Source organism: Gobius niger, assembly GCF_951799975.1.
Source record: "Gobius niger genome assembly, chromosome: 5".
In the NCBI taxonomy this organism is placed as follows: domain Eukaryota; kingdom Metazoa; phylum Chordata; class Actinopteri; order Gobiiformes; family Gobiidae; genus Gobius; species Gobius niger.
The window spans coordinates 6,777,485-6,796,257 of NC_136856.1; the positions used below are offsets into that span (position 1 = coordinate 6,777,485).

Sequence of the window (18,773 nt, forward strand, 5' to 3'; positions counted from 1 at the left end):
CGTGGGCCACATGTCTGGGACGCCTGCCGTAGAGGGACCGCGAAGGCTCATATGGTAAAAGAAATTCTGAAAGATAAGAAGGGCCAAGACTGTAAAGACATTTAAAAAACCTTAAAAATTACAATAAAACTGCAATAAAAAAGTAATCTGACCTTAATTTACCTCTAAATGATCTCATCTATAAAACGGGTCAGACTTTGTCAAAATAAACCCATCCCTCAGAAACCATACACATTCACAGTATTCAGTTTCATGACCTCCTTACCTCAACAATCCTCGTTTCCATTGCTTTCTGGTGATGAAAAATGTCCCTCCAGGGCTACACTACACAGGCCACGGTTCACGCAGGGCTATTGTCGAGTTTACTGTCATGTCTTTGAACGTGCCCAGGAGTATAAACAAACCGGTTCAAAATGAGTTCACATTTAATTTATTCCACATTTAACAAAGCGGCGTAGATAAGACATTACATTATTCAACAAAGTGAGAGAAAAGAGCGAGGTTAGCAAATGTTTCAGCACGTTTCTGCAAAGCCGCTAAACTTTGGCCATCTCCATATAAACTATACATGATGCTATACAGTCACAAAGTAAACACTGGTTTCCACTGGAGGTGTGTGGTTTGGGTCAGACTGAAATAGTGTTTTTGAAGATTTGTACAATAAAGGTAACGATTGTTGCCTAAGATCCGGAAATAGGTGACTCGGCGCTGCATTGAGGTTGCCCTAAAAGCCCAGGTTCAGACGCAAGTCCAGGGCAGAAGACTTTAAAGGGATGTTTCAGGATTTTTGACATAGAGCCTCATTTCCTAGTTATCCAGAGTGTCAAGGCCGTGGGAACCCAGGGTGCTGAGGGCGCTGCACTACCCCCTGGTGGATAGTTTGTGAACTGCAGGCAATATCAAACCCTTAACTCCCACCTGAACCGAGCACATTTTCTCCAGCTTTACCCCAGACCAAAAGCTTCTGGAAAAAAGGTGAGAAAATAGCAACAAAACTGAGACGAAAACAATGATGGAAATGTGAAAAAAGTGAGAAAACATTGACGAAAAAGTGACAAAAAATTTACAAAAAATGACGAAAATCGACAAAAATTTGACGAAAAAGTGATACGAATTTGACAAAAAAAATGCGAATAATTTGACGAAAAAGTGACAAAAAAGTCACGAACATTTGACAAAAATGAGACGACTGCCCAACAAAAAAAGTGAAAAAAATCTGATGTGAGGGGAAAGATCAGTTTAGTTTTTTAGGTCTTGGCTTTCAAATGAGGTGTTACACTGGTCTACAGGATTTGGGTAAAGCTGAACTGGAGAAAATGCTCTCGGTTCAGGCGGGAGTTAAGAGGTTAATAAATAGGATTTATGCACAGGAAAAAGTATTTTGGGGGTACATTTTGTCCCTCAGCGCCCCCTAACTAAAACATCTTCCCACGGCTCTCCAGAGTGTTGCTGATTTCTGGAGATATTTTTTTTGTAGTTCATGCAGTTCTTATATTTGAAGAGTTTTGTGGCGCTAGGCTAGTGCAAGGCTAGCGCATGTCTATGGTATCAGCTAGCCTGCATTAAAAACAGTGTGACCCGCTCCACAGAGCACCTGAGGCAAATCACTTATAACACCAAACTAACCATATAAATGAAGAGCTTAGTGGCTCTTTTTTCACTGTCATTTTTTGTCACATTTTGTCAAATTTTTGTCATTTTTTGTCATTTTTTGGTCACATTTTTTGTCAAATTTTTATCACATTTTTGTAATTTTTTTGTCAATTTCCTGTGACATTTTTGCCACTTTTTCATCAATTTTTCGTCACTTTTTTGTCAATGTTTTCTCACTTTTTTGTCACATTTCCATCATTGTTTTCGTCACAGCTTTTTCCCCAGAAGCTTTTGGATTGAGGTAAAGCCAAACTGGAGAAAATGTGCTCGGTTCAGGTGGGAGTTAAGGGGTTAAAAAATGGAAGAAACAATCGACAAAAACAGATATAAGAAAAGAGGATTGTGAATGAAGCCAGTAATCCTCCTGGTATGTTAACAATGAAAGAAAGAAGTCATAAAATGTTTATAAAAATCTCAGACAAGTCGATTTTGCCTTATATGTCCCTTAAAAAGTTAGTTACTCTGCTTTTCTTACCTTGGATACATTATTTATCTGGCTCCTGCTGTAAGCTCAAACTCTAGCCCGGTTCGTAACTGTCGAGCCGAAAGCATTTTTCTGTAAAGAATGTCCAGACCACACAGCTCCGCGGAAACTCAGTGAAATCTGCAGCTCCTAAGGCTCCGACAAAGGGACGGGTTCCTCTCCGTTCTGATCCGCGCCGCCGTGTTTGTTTTTCAAAGATCGGCCCAGAAACAGCCAGTACTCTTTACGTATCGTGTCCTTTTTCGTCGCCAACTGGTCACAAATCTGCAGCAAAGACATTAAAAGGAATATTAATCACTCAACATTAGATTTACAGCAGCATATCACAGTAACGGTTCTGTTCATCTGTGGTGGGTCCTCGGTTTTGGTCTCGTCATACATTTAGATGTAGGCTACAGTTTATATGTTGCTGGCACGGGCCATCCCATACATTTTCACTAGATCCATGTCAAACGAGTCTCTAAGGGTGTATTCAGACCAGAAAAGTCCTTTGCTCCGCTTGTTTGTTCCGGATCAGAAGCAAACTTTTTTTGTCCGTTTGGTGCAGTTCGTGTTCAGACTGTACTTTTTGCAAGAGTTGAAGCGCAGAGCTGAACACCGGTTCTAAGCAAGTAAAAAATGTCTTACATAAATGAGTTCTTATTTTTTCCCTAAAAAGTAATAATGTTTTGCCGAGCAAAGTTTTCTTGAGAAAAAAAAATCTTGTTTTAGGAAATAAAACTAGCCACTTCTTGTTCAGATATATTTGCTAAAAACATGCTGATTTTTCTTGTAACAAGAAAGAAAAACTTTTTGAATCTTCTTCAGTTTTAGACAAACAAATATTTTTTCTTATTTTAAGAAAAACTCAGATCAACAACTCTTAATGTAAGAACTGCTTCTCACAGAGAGATAAAACATTCCATTCTTTAAAGTGGGCGGCTCGGTGGCACAGCGGTTAGAGCCTCAGCTCCACAGCTCGAAGGTCCCGGGTTCAATTCCCAAAGGGGCCTTTCTGTGTGGAGCATGTTCTCCCCATGTCTACCACTAAAAACATGTACAATAGGTGAATCCTCCAGCAGGTGATTCTGACCATCAGCCTGGCTCCACATCATGGAGGTGGGTCTCCGGGCGCGGGCAATACTTTCCTTAAATATTAGTATTTATTAAGAACATTTTGCTCAAAAATGTGAGTAATTTACAACATTTTACTCAAATCAAGCAACATTTAAGTAAAATATCCACAATTTTTCACTAAATAAGAATGTTTTCCTTAAAATATTCAATTTTCTGAGGACATTTTGCTTAATTTTAGCTATTTATTTGCTTAAATTTAATGTTTCTTTCTTGTTTTATGATGAGAAAATATTCTAGAAATAAGAATTCTCAGCAAGAAAAAAATGCTGACCCCATTGGCAGAATTTTTTCCTTAAAACTATTTTAAAGGGGTGTCAGGGCCCTGAGATTCATCCATCATTATTGTTTGTGTTCAATTGTTACATCGATTATGAGGAAATTTAGGAAGTGCAATACAGACTTTTATAGCAGTACTTTTGAGGGCCCCTACCATGCTCCGGGCCCCGGGTAACCGGTGCCCGTCACACCCTCAGGTAACTTTCTCTAGTGCCGTCTCTTACTCACCTCTAAAGCCTTTCCCAGCGCGTCCTTCCGCTCCTCCGTCTCCGATTGGCTGCCGCTGTCCAAGACGTCCTCGTAGCAGTCGAACAAGAAGGCGAGCAGATGTGGAGAGCAGTGGGACTCTTTCAGCTCCAGGACCCGCTGCATCAAACCGGGCTGAGAGCACAGGCCGTGGTCCTGAAGCATCCTGGGAAACATGAGGGATTTTCAGCTCATCAAAACTGTAACTGCGCTTCACACTCTCCTGATTGTTAACACCTGATGAATGTTTAAAACGAGCCGACTCTTAACCTCTTAACTCCCACCTGAACATGTTTTCTCCAAATTCTCCAAATCTAAAAGCTTCTTCAAAACAGAGGCAAAAAACGAGAAGAAAATGACGATGTAAACGCAACGAAAAAAAGCTAAAAAGTGACCAAAAAAAGCGACAAAAATGTCAAAAACTCAACAAAAAAGTGACAAAAGATCAACAAAAAAGTGACAAAAGAGCAACAAAAAAAGACAAAAATCCAGCAGAAAAATGAAAAAAATCCAGCAAAAAAAGACAAAAATCCAGTAAAAAAAATGAAAAAAATCCAGCATAAAAGACAAATATCCAGAAAAAAAATCCAGCAGAAAAATGAAAAAAATTCAGCAGAAAAAAGACACAAATCCAGCAGAAAAATGAAAAAAAAATCCAGCAAAAAAATAAATAAAAATCCAGCAGAAAAAAGACAAAATTCCAGCAGAAAAAGACAAAAAATCCAGAAAAAAATTACAAAACAGCAGCAAAAAAGTAATAAAAAAGTGACAAAAGATCAACAAAAAAGTGACAAAAGAGCAACAAAAAAAGACAAAAATCCAGCAGAAAAATGAAAAAAATCCAGCAAAAAAAGACAAAAATCCAGTAAAAAAAATGAAAAAAATCCAGCATAAAAGACAAATATCCAGAAAAAAAATCCAGCAGAAAAACGAAAAAAATTCAGCAGAAAAAAGACACAAATCCAGCAGAAAAATGAAAAAAAAATCCAGCAAAAAAATAAATAAAAATCCAGCAGAAAAAAGACAAAATTCCAGCAGAAAAAGACAAAAAATCCAGAAAAAAATTACAAAACAGCAGCAAAAAAGTAATAAAAAAGTGACAAAAACACATAAGGGAAATAAAAAGTGACGACAATGGCAAAGAGGAGAGAATGGATTTGGTTTTGGCGGGTGGTAAGAGGTTAAATAGTCCCAAAACCTAGACTGTTACAAATAATAATGCTGCTTCACAACATTAACTTATACATCTAAATTTGTCAAAAATAAGCCTAAAACTGGACTTACCCTTTTAAATAGTTCCAGACACTTTCGTTGTGAGGAGCTTTCTTGATTTGGGTCAAACAATAGCTGCAGCAAACAGGAAACACATTAATACATTCCATCTTTCTCAGGCACATTCCTTTAAAAGACTAGAACATAATAATGGCATCTGTAACTCACTCGATCTCCCTCTGCACGACGGCCGGGTCAGAAAAGCCCGTGGTGTGAGAAATGACAAAGTGCCGCTGGTTCCAGGCCGAGTTGTTCCTCACGTCCTCCTCCAGCAAACTCTCCACATACGCCAACTCGTGCTCCCACAGTTTGTACTCCTGCAGAGGCCAGGCAGACAAAGGATGTTAAAGGAAACTGAAACCCCTTAGTGCATTCTCTACAGTGAGGCTTTACCCAAATCTAAAAGCTTCTTGAAAGAAAGTGGCAAATAGCGACAAAACCAGACGTGAATCTGGATGGAAACGCACAAAACAAAGCATCAAAAGAGTGACAAAAACGCAACAAAAAAGTGATGAAAAAGCAACAAAAAAGTGATTAAAAAAAAAAGTGATGAAAAAGTGATGAAAAAGCAACAAAAAAGTGATGAAAAAGCAACAAAAAAGTGATGAAAAAGCAATAAAAAAAAGTGATGAAAAAGCAACAAAAAAGTGATGAAAAAGCAACAAAAAAGTGATGAAAAAGCAACAAAAAAGTGATGAAAAAGCAATAAAAAAAAGTGATGAAAAAGCAACAAAAAAGTGATGAAAAAGCAACAAAAAAGTGATAAAGTGATGAAAAAGCAACAAAAAAGTGATAAAAAAGTGATGAAAAAGCAACAAAAAAGTGATAAAAAAGTGATGAAAAAGCAACAACAAAGTGATGAAAAAGCAATAAAAAAAAGTGATGAAAAAGCAACAAAAAAGTGATGAAAAAGCAACAAAAAAGTGTTGAAAAAGCAACAAAAAAGTGATGAAAAAGCAACAAAAAAGTGATGAAAAAGCAATAAAAAAAGTGATGAAAAAGCAACAAAAAAGTGATAAAAAAGTGATGAAAAAGCAACAAAAAAGTGATAAAAAAGTGATGAAAAAGCAACAAAAAAGTGATGAAAAAGCAACAAAAAAGTGATGAAAAAGTGATGAAAAAGCAATAAAAAAGTGATGAAAAAGCAACAAAAAAAGTGATGAAAAAGCAACAAAAAAATGCTGAAAAAGCTACACAAAAGCGATGAAAAAACAACAAAAAAGTGATGAAGAAGCAACAAAACGATAACAAAAAAGCGTCAAAAATACAAAGAAGAAGTGACGACAACGTAAGGAAAAATCTTAGATCTGTTTTGCAGGTCTTAGCTTTCAAATGAGGCGTTACACTGGCCTATAGGCTGTAAACTCCTGTCAAGAAGCTTTTAGATTTAGGTCAAGCTGAACTGGAGAAAATGCGCTCGGTTAAAGTGGGGTTAAGGTGTTAAAAACAGAAACATTTGTGCCAATGTGCGGGGTTTGCTCGAGTACAGATCGACAAAAGAGTCTGAATATATCACAGGACAGAAAAGGCGACTACAGTCATTCTTAGTTCTTCCAGAATCACACCTGGATGACCCACTGCCGGTGCTGCCAGGCGTGGTAGTTCTTGGCGTCCTGGCTCAGAATGTCAGCGATAAACTCCAGCTCCTCAGAGGGATCGTTCAGCCACTCCACCACCAACCGCCTGTGGTGCCTGGACAAACATAAAACACAAATAGTTATGTCACACATTGTCCATAATACATTTCCAGGGATATAAGATTTTTTTTTACAAGGATCTCACCAGACTTGGTAGTTCTTGGGCTGCTCCTCGATGATGGCCGTGATGTACCTCATCTCCGCCCTCAGGTCTTTCCCTAAAGCCTGAAGCAGCACTCGCCTGTAATGCCTGAGTAAAACAACAAAAGCATGACAGAAAATGAGTACGATCGAAACAGACAGATGGAGATAGAGTTTAGGTTTCGGAACTTTTCACACACATTTTTTTGCAATCACACGACTCTTGTACAAAATAGAACACAATTACATTTCTGCCATTATCCAATAGGACTAGGGCTGGGCACCGCTACATTTTTAATCGACACCAGTACTTAAAGGAATAGGCCACCGTTTTTGCATACTGAGATATGTTCTTACCTTGTTCGAAATCCGCGCAGTAATCTTCACTTTACTGTGCGGATGCCAAACTACTCCTGGTATTATTACGCCTTACAATATAGTTCCCCCTTTTATCCGCTTAGAAAATCCACATTGTTTAATTTTGTGTAATTATACTTTGTAGTGGAACACTTCACGTAACCATATTTAAATAAGGAAAACATGGAAGAGCTTGGTAGCTTCTATCTTGACCTGTTTTGGAGCTATAGAGGAGAGAGGGAGAGGTTAAATGCTAACGCCGTCTGCGCTGTGTTTACGTGACTGAAGGCACGGGGGAAGATCAGACAGGTCCTAAAGAACTCGTCACAGCTCAGTTAAGAACATATCTCAGTATGTAAAAACGGTGGCCTATTCCTTTAAATGATACTTGGTTTTCGATACTTCTACTAAAATCTATAATAGAAAACGCAATCTCAATGGCCGCCGCCTGGGCGCCGCCATGTTTATTTCCCATACCGACTTTGAAGCTAAGCAGGGACGGGCCTGGTTAGGACTGGGATGGGAGACCGTTTGGGAACACCAGGAAGCCTGGCGACAGTAGTGAGTTTGTGCGTGGTTGGTGCTGACCGTATTCCGTCTCCAAAGCTTTGTCTCCGAAAAAAAGTACACGCAAAACATTGCCCAAAACCTGCTCAAACACGAGCCTCTAATCAAACGCGCTGCTCCGAGTGATTTATCCTCCGTGTGAGTAAAAGCGAAAATGAAACTGCCACTTAACGAGTGCATGGCCTGCACTGCGTAGTTTTTTTTCTTTTTTTTTACGTTGCTGCTGGACCATTTGTTTTCTATTTTGCTTTCACGTATTGTGAGCCCAGAGGTACATTTTATTCTAAAGCAGCTTTGAAAGCATTGCCAATTTTATTGTAAGGTTATGAATACTGTCTAACAACGATCATTAGGCTATTTCATTTCAAAACCAACTTATTATTTTTTTGATTGCTCCAAACCCCGGGTCCTGCACCGTGACCCAAACCGATAGAGCTGAACCCCTAATATGTATCCATAATTATTCCACTGTCTCTTGAATTCTATTCCCTGAGTTTAGCGAACATATTGTTGTTGTAGTTAATAAGAAAGGAGTACGGGTGCATCAAACACTCCAATTGCAGTTTGTTTGAAATTCTTTTTAGCATTCATTATTTTACACATTTGTAGTGGCCATAGTTTTTGGAATGGGTTGGGAACCACTGGTCTACAGCTGAACTGTGTGACGGGTTGGACATTTCTTTGTAATCGCTCACAATCTCAGAATATCAAATGTGGAGACTAGCGAGGCCCGGCCGAAGGCCGGGTCTCAGCTAGTATAAAACAATAATGTGCGGAGGATCTGCACATTACAACAGGTTCATTTCCAATGTCAAGAAATGTGTGAAAAATTGTGGCAAAAATAAGGAAACATTTTGTAACAAAATTGGGGAAAATATTAGTAATAAAAATGAACAAAAATTGGGTGAAAGAAATTGGGAAATCAAGTTTTTTGTTTTTTTTAAATGGAGCCATAAAACTGGAAAAAATGGGGAATAAAAAAAACCAAAATGACCGAAAAAAATTGGAAAACGAGAAAAAATTTGGCCAAAAATAAGAAAATATTGAGTCAAATAATTTGGAAAAATTAGGCAAACATTGAGCAACAAAAATTTGATAAAAAAAACATTTATTTATTTCACTACTTCCGTTAATCCTGTCCCGGGACCAACAGAATCACAACATGGATCGAAAGAGTGATTGTTTTCGGTTCCTTCTTTTGATACTTTCATTTATTTCCACACCTACAGAACCGTAACTTTTTTTCCGATACCACACTGGTATCGTTTAATGGTGCCCAGCCCTAAATAGAACAAATCACTGCCGCTTGCAAACAGTTGTGTCTACTACCGTCTGGTCTGTTGACATTTCTGCACTTTACTACGCGCTCACCAGACGGTGTAGTTGGCAGCGTTGAGGTCGATGGCATCTCCGGTCAAAGCCAAAGCTCGCTCACTTTTTTCATCATTTTTCAGCAGCGCTCGGAAATAATCATACACATCTGAGACTGTGGGAAGAAAACAATGGAGAAGAGTCACACAAGTCACAAAATCAATCAATCAATCAAATTTTATTTGTATAGCGCCTAACAACAACCAGAAGGTGCCCAGAGCGCTTTCCAGGATAAAAACACGAATTATAGTAGACAACAATAAATACAAAAACACATAAAAACAGCAGTCTAGTCTGTGGCTTTGCATCAAAGGCTTTCCTGAAAAAATGTGTCTTCAACTGTGATTTAAAAACACTCAGCTCTGTGATGTTTCGAAGCTGTACCGGAAGTGCGTTCCACAGCTTTGGGCCTTGTGTGGCAAATGACCGGCCTCCAAATACTCAATACTGCTCTATTAATATAGAGCAATATTGAGTATTTACTCAATATTGCTCTATAGATTAATAGAATGTTAATAATAAGCCTGTTGATTCTAATTGATAAAGTAAGCAATGGTTTAAGGAACAGACTGGCTAATTATCATGGAACACATGCTTTTGGATGGAGAAAGGTAGGAGGAAACAGATGTAACAGAAAGATCATTGACTTCCACTTAACCGAGCACATTTTCTCCGGTTTGGCTTTACCCAAATCAAAAAGCTTGTCATGTGTCTAAAAGTTAGGCCAGTGTAATGCCTCATTCAAAAGCTAAGACCTACAAAACTGATGCTTTCCTGTTCTGGTCGCTTTTTTTATTGTGTTGTTGTTGCCGTTTTCCGGCAGGTTTATGTCTAATTTTTTACGCTTTCCTTCGTAACCTATTGATCACTTTTTTGCCACTTTTCTGTTGCTTTAGTACAGTTTCTTTGTAGTTTTGTTTATTTTAGGGCTGCAACTAACGATTATTTTGTAATCGATTAATCTATCGACCATTTTTACGATTAATCGATTAGCCGCTTGGGTATGAATGGGTAGGAAAATTTTATTTTTTCCATTTTTTTATCACATAAAGCTAAAGTGGATCCGCTTGAGGACATGTTGATGGAGCAAACGTAAAGTAAATGTTTGTTGGAGGCTCTTGGTGCTAATTCTGCTTCTGATTGGATGAGACACAAACAGATATTCATGAAATGTACAATGTACAAAGTGAACTACAGACACTTGCTACAAAAAACAAAGTAGGACTTCATCAAAAATACTACATTTTCATGTATTTTTTGCTCTATTTGAGTCTGTGTGAACCAGAAAACGATAAATCGAGTACTAAAATAGTTGTCGACTATTTCAATAATCGATTAGTCGTCGATCAATCGATTAGTTGTTTCAGCCCTAGTTTAATTGCTTTTTTCTTATGTTATTGTTGCTTTTCCAGCGTGTATTAATCGTCTTTACCCTTGCCTTAACCGAGCACATTTTCTCCAGTTCGACTTTAGCCAAATCTAAAAGCTTGTGGAAAAGAGCGTCAAAATAGCGACAAAAACGAGACGTAAATCCGGATGAAAACGAAGAAGAAAAAGCAGCAAAAGCGCAAAAAAAACCCAACAACGCTTAAAAAACATGACAAAAATACACACCAAAAAAACCCAAAAAGTGACGACAAGGCAAGTAAAGGTTTTGTAGGTCTTAGCGCCAATTGGCTGTAGGCTCCAGCCAAGAAGCTTTTAGTAAATTTGGGTAAAGCAAAACTGGAGGAAATGTGCTCGGGTTAGGAGGTTAAAACCCAACACTCCTGTCACCTTTAAATATATAGTTCATTGTAATAGATTTCAATTGAACTTACACTTGTCAGAATAGGCGATTTTCACTACAGGATTAGGTCCATCATCTTGAGGAACAGGCTCCAGATCCGCCCACTCTTTCCTGTCCCTGTAACAAATGCACTGGACTTTTAATGCATGCATAACTACATTAATGCTACCAAACAAAAGCGATGAATGGTTTCTGCTGCCCATAAAACAATGATACACATTTTGATCTCTATTGTTTATTAAACTTTAGGCTATAGTTTCGTTCTTTTTTAAGCAAAGTTTCATTTTAGACTGTGTAGGGCCACCATACTCTCCTCTTATGTGATCCATGCACTGTCTGGCTACACCCAAAACTACTACCAACACAAAAGCTTTTAAGTGTTTTAAATATAAAGCTTGTGATCATTTCTAAATGTAATTCTCTACGTCAAAAACAAACATAAGTTACTGCCATAGGCTACAAGTTGATGACATGCTAATACTGTGCTAGCCAGTGCTAACGAATCATTGATGAAAACGTGAACTTTCTTACCTGTAGAAAACATATCGGGTCGGATCCACATACTCTTCATCACTCAGATCCCCCAGGTCCGCGTCGATATCCTCATCTTCTTTAATTTCCGCCGATTCATTTATAATTTCTTCTAAACCCGACATAGCTAAATCGCTAACTTGTAGCCGACCACTTCACTTCCGACACACACCCGGAAGTAATTATTCGGAACTTCCGGTTCGAAAGCTTTGTCATAATACAATCTGAATTAAGTTTGTTTTTGAAGTCTGTCGTTTTATTTTGTACGTAATTGTGTCAAATATATTGTACGTAAAATCTGATATTGATTTTTAATAAGACATACAGTTATTAGTGTTACCGTGGCCTCAGGCTAAACCACTGTCAATGGGCTAAACGAGTGAGAGAAGGGAATGGATAATAACATGACTTCCTTAACCCACCACCCTAACCGAGTTCGGCTTTACCCAAATCTAAAGCTTTTTGACTCGAGCTTACAGCCTATAGGCCAGAGTAATGCCTCAGTTGAAAGCTGTAAGACCTACAAAACTGACAACTCACATTTTGTTGTGTTTGCGCAGGGGTGGACTGAGACTGAAAAACAGCCCTGGACTCTGACCAGCCTGGCCCAAATTAGCGTAGTTGTGACACTTCCACAAATACATATTTTAACCTCTTACCACCCGCCTTAACATTAACAAGTGTATTTTCCCCAGTTTGGCTTTTTATGATATTATTTTGATTGGTATCATCAGCAAAAAGAACGGGAAAGGTGGTCGTAGAAACAGAAGCAAAATCATTCATATAAATAATAAATAATAGTGGTCCCAAAATCGAACCTTGTGGTACACCATCCTCCACGGAATTCCTTTTAGATTCATGTTTTTTTATACTGGGCTTTACCCAAATCTAAAAGCTTCTCGACTGGAGAGCAACAATGTAACGCCTCATTTGAAAGCTAAGACCTACAAAAGTGATGGAAACTTTTCGTCACGTCGCCACATTTTTGTCATATTTTTGTTGTTTTTTAATCATTTTTTCTATCATTTTTTGTTGTGTTTTTCTCACGTTTTTGTTGAATTTTCATCCTCTTTTTCTCGCTATTTTGATGCTTTTCTTTTTAGCTTTTAGATTTGGGTAAAGCTCGGTTGAGGCGGGACCGGTGGCCCTTCTGTGCTCTTCCAGAATGGACATATGGCCAGTCCGCCCCTGTGTTTGCGTATCTTTTTGTCACGTTTTTATTGCTATTTCATCGTTTATTAGTTGTGTTCGTCACTTTTTTTGCCACCTTTTTGATGTGTTTTAGTCGTTTTTTTTAGTGTTACTGTTATTACCCTTTGTTGCTTTTTTGTGGTGTTTTCGTGTTTTTTTTATGTGGTGTTTTTGTCACGTTTTCGCCTTTTTTTTTTTTGCCTTTTTGTTGCCTTCAAGTCATGTTTTAGTTGATTTGCATTTATATCTTAAAATTGTCTTTTTCTCGCTTTACCGGCACGTTTTCATTTCTATTCTGACGCTTTTTTTCCCCCCAAGCAGCTTTTGGATGAACTGGAGAAAATGTGCTCAGATCAGGGTTAAGAGGTTAAGAATGTGATACAGAAGAAGATAATTTCCCCAAGCGCAAGGTCAAGCTGAACTTTATTCTCATTGATGCTCTGGACATTATAAAAATAAATAAATGATTCACAGTCAGTGGAATACAAATTGTTATCAAAATTATGTACCAGCCGAAATGAGGGATTGAACACGTGCATTGTCATCGTCCACCACAGTGAAAATGACGAGAATGTGACTCAATATAAAACCGTTTGAAGAGACAGCGGCGGTTTCTGAATGAACGCTTGATCCAATTAATGACCGTCTTCTTGAGGCAGTCCATGTTTTTCAATGTAACGTCTGAAAATGGACAGAAAGATTAGCTTAGTGGAGGTAAGATTGCATGTTTTATATGGATAAATTGATTAAAAATAACAGACAGAACCAATAGTATTCCGTGTTGACTGTTTTTCAACCAGCTTTATGTTCATTATATTAGGCTCACCTTCTTGCAAAATTATATAGAGCCTCCTTTCTCTCTTGGAGAGACAGGTGTCTGTCGACTGGTGATCTCCCAAATGTTTTGGCAGCAGGCTGTGGAGGAGGTTCAGAAACAGAACAAGTGTTAATGTCACATGTCCAGGACTTTGCTAAAGCAGAACTGTAGTGGCCCGGACCTTTATGGTGGGGGCCGAGCTGGAGAAGGATCCGAGGGAAGAACTAAACGCTGACGCTCCTGAAGCCTCCATGGGCTCCTCTTTGTTCTCCAGTAAGTTAGTGATGGTTGTGTCCACACAGTTGGTTTTTGCTGAAAACATTTACAACATATTTTAGTTTTTTTTTTACATTTATTATATAATTGCACACTGAGCACTCACCTAGATCTTTAGTAATGACATTCAGAGGGACATGAGGGAGCACATCCTTCACCTGCTGGGCCATTTTAGCCAATCTGTGTTCATCTGTGCCGAGGCTCTGGATAAAACCAAGACCAATGGGGCCAGGTCTGACGCCTATGACACAAACACAATATTTTACAAAGCCAGTAACAAGCAGAATATGACTCCTTTAAAGCAGATGTCGAGGTACTTGTCTGAGTCTGGGGAGCGGAGTGTCTTTTCCTCTTCACGTGCTCCGCTTTGTCAGCTTTGGTGAGTTTGGTTGCGACAAGGCCAAGTTCGGAGGCCAACAGCTGCAGAAAAGCAATTCATAAAACTCGGGGAACAAAGTATTCAAAAGAGAATTATCCGATTCATAAAAACATGTAAATTCATCGTTTAACTCATCAAATAAAACTATTTTTCATATTGGTATTTGAATGAAGCCTGTAAATGGCTGCAAGTTTCAAAGGAGGAACAGAAATTTGCTTCAGTCCACTCCTTTTGAGCAGATTATTAACTGCTCAAATAAACAAACAAACAAATAAATGCACGAATGTTTAAAGTTCTTTTACCTCCTGAACTTTGTCTGCAAACTCCTGCGTGGACTCTCCGTCTTGTCTGGACACCGGAGGGAGCCAGCTTCAACAGAAAAGAACAATGCGATGAGGCTACAAATGGTGAACCATGCAAATGAAATCTATTTTTGACCTTAAAATAAATACTCATGGTGGATACATATACAATAGTAGTTTGTAGAGTTAATGGTTTGATACAGATCATAACAGAATACCGTAGTCTTCTTACCTTACATAATACACTGTGAATGGGACAAAAAATGTCCACAGAAGCTCCATCAGCCAGCTGCACTCAGGGAGGCTCTGCGGAAAGTGGAAAATCGTGTTTTTTCATTTCATTTCTCTAGTTTATTTGAGCAACAGATGCATACAGGTATAGCATACATATAACATGCAGATTTTTTCACAACATAAGAGGTATTAGTGCCGCTCAAAGGGAGTAGGAAGAAGTTAGTTATAACTTATAAGCCCCTCCCCCTCCTTTCAGACTTACACAACTTAAACTACTGCTCACGGCACAATCATTATTAATGTATATTTAGGCTTTAACCATGAGATCTATGCGGCAATTCCAGACTGAGGAATTGCCTTTGTAGCAAATTAAATCAACAAACGGCTCCTCTTAGCAAATCCCAACAGTAAAGTCATTAGTTCATGAGATTCTTGTGTTGCTCTTGCATAAGGCTGAAGGTGCACATTCTGGACATCACATAATAAATCCGGATTCATAACATACTTCTCATTATCGGATCAAAATAACAAGGACAATAAATAGATCAGGAACAGATGATTAATTACAAGAGTTTTGCAGACTTTTCCAGTATTTGCTTTCTGTACATTAATTTAAATTGTTCTACAGTTGAACGCATTTTTAAATCCTCTTCTAATGAGTTCCAGACTCCACTTTGTGAAACAGATAGACTTTTTTGTGTTGTGCGGGAATATTTTTCCTTAAGATTCATTTTCCTTCTTACACTACAAAAAGTAAATATCAAGCATTGGCTTAAATGACTTGAATTGAGGAAATGTTTCTTGTTTTGAGCGGTTTTCACTCATTTAGACACTTTTCCTGATCGGACCAAGTTTACTTTGCTTGTTTGAGGACATTTCAGACCAGTTCTAGGGTAAATCTCGCTTGAAATAAGAAAGTAAAACTGCCAATGAGATAAGACCAATTTTCTTTCCCCATTGGCAAAGAAAATGACCTGAAATAAGGACGAAATGTATCGAAACGAGTCAGAAACATCTCAGAACAAGTGAAATAATCCAGGACAAATGCCCAAGAACTTCTTAACTCGTCAAAACAACTAAGATTTGGATTATTGTGCTCAAATTGAGATGTTTATACTGATCTAGTTAAATACTTTTTGCAGTGTAGGTTAAAACCCCCATCACGGTCTTGTTTAAAATGATGTGTTAAAAAATCCTGAGAACACGAACACTGCATGTGAAATATATTCTATTTTTCCACATTGCAACACTTACGAGAGCAATGAATGGTCTTGACGCCCGTAAGGCCACAGGTTGAATGGGCTCTGTGAGAGAGAAAGGCCAAGACCTGCAAGAGAACAGGAGTGTTTTGACTAATACAAGTGAAGTGAGGCAAACTGCTACGAGCACCACCGCTGCTGCTACTTACCTAAACTTCAGCAGCCCCGCGCGGCCGTTGGTGGTGTCCTCCTCCGGAAACAGGAGCAGCGGCGTGGTCCCCTCTGTGGAGCAGTACCTCCTCAGAGTGTCCCCCATCGCAGCCGAACCTGACGCCTCCTGGACCTCCATGAAGCCTCGCGCCCAGCACACGAACCCCGTGGAGCCCTCCAACTGGGGCTGAAGACAATGGGGCGGGAATTCAATGCCCACGATCACATCAAGTTGTTAAATGATTCTCAAGAGTGAAGCTATCGCAACTTTAAAAACAATGTACCGACCCCCACTACAGGAAAAACGTATATTCTAAGAGCTCACCGTGTTGCAAGGCGTCAGGAGGCTGATGATGTTGTGATCGAACTCTGTCATGTGATTGCAGAGAAACAGCTTTGTGTTTTTGTCTCTGAAGCGCGGGTTCTTCTGTCGCACGTGCATCCCCAAAACAGAACACATAATCCGCACGACAAATCTGCAGCAAAAAAAAAAACGAGAGCCCAAGAGAATTAACAACACAAAAGTGCCTTACTAAAAACGAGGAAAAAAAATCTTAAAATAAGACATTTTGTCTTGTTTTAAGGAAGAAATTCTGCCAATGGGGTCAGCATTTTTTTCTTGCTGAGAATTCTTATTTCTACAATATTTTTCTTATCATAACACAAGAAAGAAACACTAAATTTAAACAAAAAATAGCTAGAATTAAGAGGAATAGGAAAAGGAATAATTTAAGGAAAACATTCTTATTTAGTGAAAAATTGAGGGTATTTTACTTAAATGTTGCTTGATTTAAGCAAAATGTTCTAAATTACACACATTTTTGCAAAATGTTCTTAATAAATACTAATATTTAAGGAAAATATTGCCCGCACTAGGGACCCATCTCCATGATGTGGAGCCAGGCTGATGGTCAGAATCACCTGCTGGAGGATTCACCTATTGTACGTTTTTAGTGGCAGACACGGGGAGAACATGCTCCACACAGAAAGGCCCCGTCCTGTTGGGAATCGAACCCGGGACCTTCTAGCTGAGAAGCTGCGGCTCTAACCGCTGAGCCGCCCACTTTAAAGAAGATTATCTCTCAGTGAGAATCAGTTCTTACATTAAGAGTTGTTGTGATTTTATTTTTTTCTTAAAACAGGAAAAAAAAAATGTGGCCAAAGCTGAAGAAGATTCAAAAAGTTTTTCTTTCTTGTTACAAGAAAAATTTGCATGTTTTAGCAAATATACCTGAACAAGAAGTGGCTAGATTTTATTTCCTAAAATAAGATTTTGTTTCTTAAGAAAACTTTGCTCGGCTAAACATTATTACTTTTTAGGGGAAAAAAAGAACTTATTTCTTAAAGTAAGACATTTATTACTTTCTTAGAATCCACTTTTTGCAGTGTACCACCTATACCAATGAGTTAAACGCACTTACCTTCTAACAAAACATTCAGGAAGTGCACAGCTCACTAAAAACACATGGACTCCGATAAAGATCCGTATTAACAATAAACAAATGCCAACAGGGGAATAAATGAGCAACAGCATTAGAGTCAGCGGGTCTTTGGGAAACCTGTTCAACACAAGAGAGGGAGACAATGTTATTTAGTACTATTGAGTTTGCACTGCGGTATATGTAATAAGTCAAAGTATATGATTCAGAAAACTGTATTTATCTCCAAGGAGGCGATTCATTTACATAGTGAAAAATACAAATAAAATAAAGCAGCGGCGTCATGGGGAAAAATAGCCAGCAGATCATAAATAAATAAAAAGTTTAACCCACAGTGCTTTTCTCTGTGTGGGCCCGCTATACACCTGTTCACCAGTGGATAACTAAACTTGGTTTCATTTTCAGTCAGTTATTAGTATACGTGTCTCTTTGCAGCACGTCCTAATAGTAATGTGTTAAACATAAGGTAGTTTGGTAAATCAACTGTTTCAGGTTAATCTTGGAGAGAACAGAAGTGAATGTTATGTATTACTTCTTCTACTTTTAAGCCCAGTTATGAATCAGCGCTAGTGTTTTATGAATAGATGTTTACTATAGTTTAGTCACAATCACTGGGTTTTGATTATAGATTAACATATTAAAGCACTGGGGTTTTGCTGGTTCGCCAGAGAGGACACAGGTTCCACTGTGCTACATGTGACGCAACATAAACAAGCCAATATAATCCGAACATGACCCGTGAAATAAAGTTAGACATGAGGCTATAAATAACTCTGAAAGTATGAATGTGCAGTTAGCAGCCGAGGTTATCGCCAAGTTAAATCATTACGCTTTCAGTCACCAAACACATCACCGCACAAAGGTTCTGCGAGGCGAAATATTGCCTTCCACTCACCGACGAAAGTCGAACATATCTTCAACCCCCCGAGCCTCCATTTCTCCAGACTTTAGCTCGAAGCTAACTAATGCTAATGCTAAGAGAGCGTCCACAGCCTAAACATAAAATGAGTCATAATAACGTCCACATCCGCCGCACTGTCACTAATCCATGCGGTGGATGAATAGACTTAGTCCCTGAGAGTTACAGATGAGACACTACAGGGATCGGAGAGATCTAAAGCAGAAACTTAAATGTTTGTTCACAGATGTGTCAGCTTGAGGTAAACGGTCTGTAAAGACAAACACTTCCGGTATGACAACCCCTTCAAAATAAGACTACCCCGTTTACTTTAGCACTACAGAAACTTATGAACATTATGAATAGATTTTAAACAAAACAGTTAATC

General features: G+C 38.5%; 2 protein-coding genes across 2 annotated transcripts; both read right to left on the bottom strand.

Annotated features, from left to right (window-relative positions):
• Positions 1 to 2,207: 2,207 nt before the first annotated feature.
• fnta (farnesyltransferase, CAAX box, subunit alpha) lies at positions 2,208 to 11,609 on the bottom strand. The gene is made up of 9 exons (XM_079556605.1): positions 11,441 to 11,609; positions 10,941 to 11,026; positions 9,121 to 9,235; positions 6,830 to 6,934; positions 6,613 to 6,739; positions 5,216 to 5,364; positions 5,060 to 5,122; positions 3,758 to 3,941; positions 2,208 to 2,401 (listed from the first exon to the last, which is right to left on the bottom strand). Exons 1-9 carry the CDS (start codon positions 11,563 to 11,565, stop codon positions 2,267 to 2,269), a joined length of 1,089 nt encoding a protein of 362 aa, XP_079412731.1. The 5' UTR covers positions 11,566 to 11,609; the 3' UTR covers positions 2,208 to 2,266.
• A 1,428-nt stretch (positions 11,610 to 13,037) lies between these two features.
• On the bottom strand, positions 13,038 to 18,664 carry aup1 (AUP1 lipid droplet regulating VLDL assembly factor). The gene is made up of 12 exons (XM_079557491.1): positions 18,383 to 18,664; positions 17,470 to 17,607; positions 16,374 to 16,524; positions 16,048 to 16,235; positions 15,894 to 15,966; positions 14,638 to 14,711; positions 14,406 to 14,472; positions 14,042 to 14,144; positions 13,831 to 13,965; positions 13,630 to 13,760; positions 13,458 to 13,546; positions 13,038 to 13,312 (listed from the first exon to the last, which is right to left on the bottom strand). Exons 1-12 carry the CDS (start codon positions 18,421 to 18,423, stop codon positions 13,267 to 13,269), a joined length of 1,236 nt encoding a protein of 411 aa, XP_079413617.1. The 5' UTR covers positions 18,424 to 18,664; the 3' UTR covers positions 13,038 to 13,266.
• Positions 18,665 to 18,773: the final 109 nt, after the last annotated feature.

Coding starts and splice junctions, on each gene's coding strand:
- fnta (XM_079556605.1), bottom strand. CDS start 11,565: ATGTCGGGTTTAGAAGAAATTATAAATGAATCGGCGGAAATTAAAGAA. Junction 9,236..10,940: donor AATCGCCTATTCTGACAAGT/GTAAGTTCAATT, acceptor TTCTTCCCACAG/TCTCAGATGTGTATGATTAT. Junction 6,935..9,120: donor GCTGCCAACTACACCGTCTG/GTGAGCGCGTAG, acceptor TGTTTTACTCAG/GCATTACAGGCGAGTGCTGC.
- aup1 (XM_079557491.1), bottom strand. CDS start 18,423: ATGGAGGCTCGGGGGGTTGAAGATATGTTCGACTTTCGTCG. Junction 14,473..14,637: donor TTCACAGTGTATTATGTAAG/GTAAGAAGACTA, acceptor TTTCTGTTGAAG/CTGGCTCCCTCCGGTGTCCA. Junction 13,547..13,629: donor GCTCGGCCCCCACCATAAAG/GTCCGGGCCACT, acceptor CCTCCTCCACAG/CCTGCTGCCAAAACATTTGG.